A 3,771-nucleotide genomic window follows, 5' to 3' on the forward strand; every position below is an offset into this window, starting at 1 on the left:
TCCCTGGAGCCACGTCCCGCAGGATGGGTGGTGGAGCTCAGGGAGGGGGAGGTGGGAGGACACACGCAGCTGGCCCCGGGGCTTTGGATGCTCCGGAGCAAGCGGATTCCGGATTCTTTTCGGCCGGGATGTGGTAACAACTGTCCCAGAGCGGCCGAACGGCTGCGGGAGCACGAGTTAGAGTGGGACCAAGGCTGATGGTGGTGCCACCAGGACAGGGAGGAGCACAAGGACAAGATCGGCCACTTGTCTAGGATGGGGTACATGGATGGCACTGCCCGTGAGAGGGGTCTATGGGCTGTGGGCTCCATGAATGGGACATGCTGACCAGGAGGTCTGGGGGAGGTCCTGGGTGGGGGTGTGGGCTCAGCCATCACTGCAGCTCTTCAGTGTGTGACCAAGATGTTTGCCCTGCTGCAGCAGCTGTAGCCTTGGGCCCCAACAGACCTGCAGCTCCTGGGGGGGTCCCACTGACACGGGGAATTGGGGACACACACAGGGTGGGGAGCAAAAGCAGACATAAGTTGTTCAGCCTGGAGCAAAGGAGGCTGAGGGGAGACCTTCTGGCTCTGCAGCTGCTGAGAGGAGGTTGGAGCCAGGGGGGTCGGGCTCTGCTCCCCAGGAACAAGCCCTGGGACAAGAGGGAACGGCCTCAAGTTGTGCCAGGGGAGGTTGAGGTTGGATCTGGGGAACAATTCCTTCCTGGAAAGGGTTGCCAAGCCCTGGCCCAGGCTGCCCAGGGCAGGGGTGGAATCCCCATCCCTGGAGGGGTTTCCAAGCCCTGGAGATGTGGTGCTGAGGGACAGGGGGCACTGGTGACCTTGGCAGGGCTGGGGGAACAGGTGGACTGGATGATCTCCAAGATCTTTTTCAATCAAAACAAGTCCATGTTTTGAAGGAAAAGGCCAAGTGTGTCCTAGGCTGAGTGGCTCTGAGCTGACCACCAGTGCCTGTAAAAGGAGCTGGGAGAACCAGGGTCAGGGGCACATGCACAGGGGGGACTCATGTGCCACCATGGGGACAGCCACGAGAGTCCTGCAGCCACCACCTGCCCCAGCATGCGGGGGACACTGGGCTGCCCCTGGCTCAGCTGCCATCCTGACTGTGCCTGCAGAGCTGCCAAGTGCTGCTGATGTGTGGGCTGCAGCCCTGGGGCAGGGGCTGGGGCCACCAGCACCATTGCCCAGCCTGGCCCAGGGGTCTTGGGGTCCCTGCTCATGCTGAAGACACGTAGCAGAGCAGCCGTGGCACAGGGTGTTGGGAGCTCTGGAGTTCCTGGAGCCAGCAGGGCCAAGCCAGCTGCAATGGCCATGCTTGGGTCTCGTGAGCTCAGAGGTGGCTACTGCGGCAGGATGGGGGCTATGGCCAGTGATGCTGCTGGTCACACCACCATGGGTGAGCAGCTGCATGCTGGGGGCTTGAGGAACCATCCCCACAGCAGGGCCCTGACACAAGGGGGTGGCACAAGGGGTGGCCCAGCTGGCGGTACCAGTGCCCAGGGGATGCTAGGGGCAGCTTTGGGGTGGCAAATGCTGCCCCTGTGAAGGGGCTTGAGAAGGGACAGGGGGTCCTAGGAGAGTGGGAGAGTGACCCAAGGGAGGCACAAGATGGCTGGACTGGCTCCAGGGATGAGGGACACTGTTAGGGGGAGGACAGGCCTTCCCCATGCAGCCCATAGCTGGCCCCATAGCTCACCCCATGGTCCACCCCACAGCTGGCCCCATAGCTCAGGGGAGCTGGACCCCACTGATATTGTACGGAGTGAGGAGCTTCTGGCCCATGCTGAGCTGAGGGGCTCAGTTCTGGGGGCTGAGGGGTCTGGGTGGTACCATGGGGTGTGTCAGGGTCCAGCCTTGGCAGGGGCAGGACAGTGGAGGGGGGAGTGGGTTGGGTCATACCAGGGGGGAGCGGGGCCCTGGCAGCCTCTGCTGCCCCCAGGCCCTGGGACCTACCCAGACCCTCCACAGCCTGTCACTGCCCCAGTGCATGGGACACTCCCCTGGACCCTCCCACCCTGGCTGCACCACATCCTGGAGCTGGTGGCGGCGAGTAAGAGGAAGGGGATACTGCTGCTAATTGCAGCTGCATTAATGGCATTAACGACTAACGAGCTCCCAAGCTGTCGCCATCTGCTCAGCTGATCCCAGGGGACTCTCCAGCCCCCAGATGTGGCACAGCACAGCCCCGACACTGGATGGAGCCAAAGCCCACAGCTCCCCACTGTCATCCCTGCCACCACAGCTCCAGTGCCACCGGGCTCCTGGGACACCCCCAGCCCCAGAGGTGGCAGGCCTGGCACAGGGTCCCACGCCCTGGGGACAGCCCTGGCACAGGGTCCCACGTCCCCTCAGGGATGGGCAGGACACTGCCCTGCCAGACCCTGCCACAGGAGACATCCCTGTGGGCAGGATGAGGCCTCAGCCCTGCCAGCTGTGGCAGCACCCCCTGCTCCCTGCCCCAAAGCAAAGACCCCCGAGAGGGCCCCAGTGCCCCCTCCACGCCTCGCAGCCGACCCCCAGCGCGGCGGTGCCGGAGCAGTGCGGGCAGACAGAGGACGCGGAGCTGCCAGCTGGTTTTAGGATCTTTTACTGACCTGGCTGGGAGAGCCCTGGGCCCAGACTGCGTCTTTTACAAACACCCCGGGGTATGTACAAGGCAGGATTTAGTGTTTTGCTCCCCCAAAACAAAACAAAACAAAACACCCAACAACCAAGAGATGTGTTTGGGTTATGGATCAGTCCCGGCTGCCCGGGTGGGACATGATGGGGCTCCGTGCCACGCCGGCACGTCATGCAAAAGCAGAGCTGGATAATGAGGAGAGCAGCAATGAGGGACGCAGAGCAGTAACGAGACTGGCCTCATGGGTGGGCAATGAGCAGCGGGAAGGAGGAGAGGTGCTGTGGCCATCATGGCACCGCGCCGGGTGCTGTCCTCAGGGAGGAGGAGGAAGGAGCACCCCTGTCACCCCAACATGGGGCAAGGGGTCAGCCGTGCTGACAAGTGCAGCCGCTGCATCACTTATTGCTTCAGCCCCTGGCCAGGGGGGACCAGGGGCTGCAGGGGGGCCAGAGTCCCCTGGTGCTGGTGGCTGAAGGGGCTGCAATACCGTGAGGCAGTCCCCCCTGCTCAGGGACTCTGGCAAGTGGCAAGGGAGAGGGAGTGCGTCCCTGTATCCCTGTGTCCTCAAGTGCGGTCGCGGCGGCGGGATGGGGGGCCAGGCCCAGTGGCGGCGATGAAGGGAGGTGGGATGATGGACATCCAGCCACACTACAACAGAGCGAACAGAAAAGATGGGATGAGACACAGAAAAGGGGACATGGGATGAAGCCATTGAACCCCGCGCCAGCCTGCTTGCCCCAGCTCCGGCACCACTGCGGCTGCAAAGCCACCACCTCGAGGCCACTGTCCCCTGGACTCAGAGAGAACCAAGGCGTGACCCTCAGTGTCACAGCACCAGCCAAAGCCCCAGCACCAGCCCGGCCAACCCTGGCTCCAAAGAGAGAGACTGGAAAGATTTGGCATTACCTGCACTGGCAAGCACGGCTGAGGAGCTGCCACGTCCCAGGCTCCCCTTGGGCTCATCCAGGACTTGGTGACACCGGAGACCCAGGTGAGGAGCTGGCCCAGTGGCATGGGGATGGGGACTGGGGTGGTGGGACTGGAACAAGATGTCTGGCAGAGAGAGAGTGCGTTACAGCGAGATGGGAGGAGCCGCAGGAGGGGACCCCGGTTTTACCAGAATCCACCCATTTGCAGCGTCCCGCAACCCAC

At 63.1% G+C, this 3,771-nt stretch overlaps 1 protein-coding gene across 1 annotated transcript in view; it reads right to left on the reverse strand.

Moving 5' to 3' along the window:
- PLEC (plectin) overlaps window positions 1–3,771 on the reverse strand; it is a gene marked incomplete at its 5' end in the record, with an annotated part of 79,923 nt that overhangs the window by 42,694 nt on the left and 33,458 nt on the right. Inside the window, 1 exon segment of the mRNA XM_010007863.1 lies at window positions 3,526–3,672. Coding sequence (XP_010006165.1) covers window positions 3,526–3,672 — 147 coding nt within the window.

Source organism: Chaetura pelagica, unplaced genomic scaffold (assembly GCF_000747805.2).
Source record: "Chaetura pelagica isolate M959 unplaced genomic scaffold, ChaPel_1.0 scaffold992, whole genome shotgun sequence".
NCBI lineage: Eukaryota > Metazoa > Chordata > Aves > Apodiformes > Apodidae > Chaetura > Chaetura pelagica.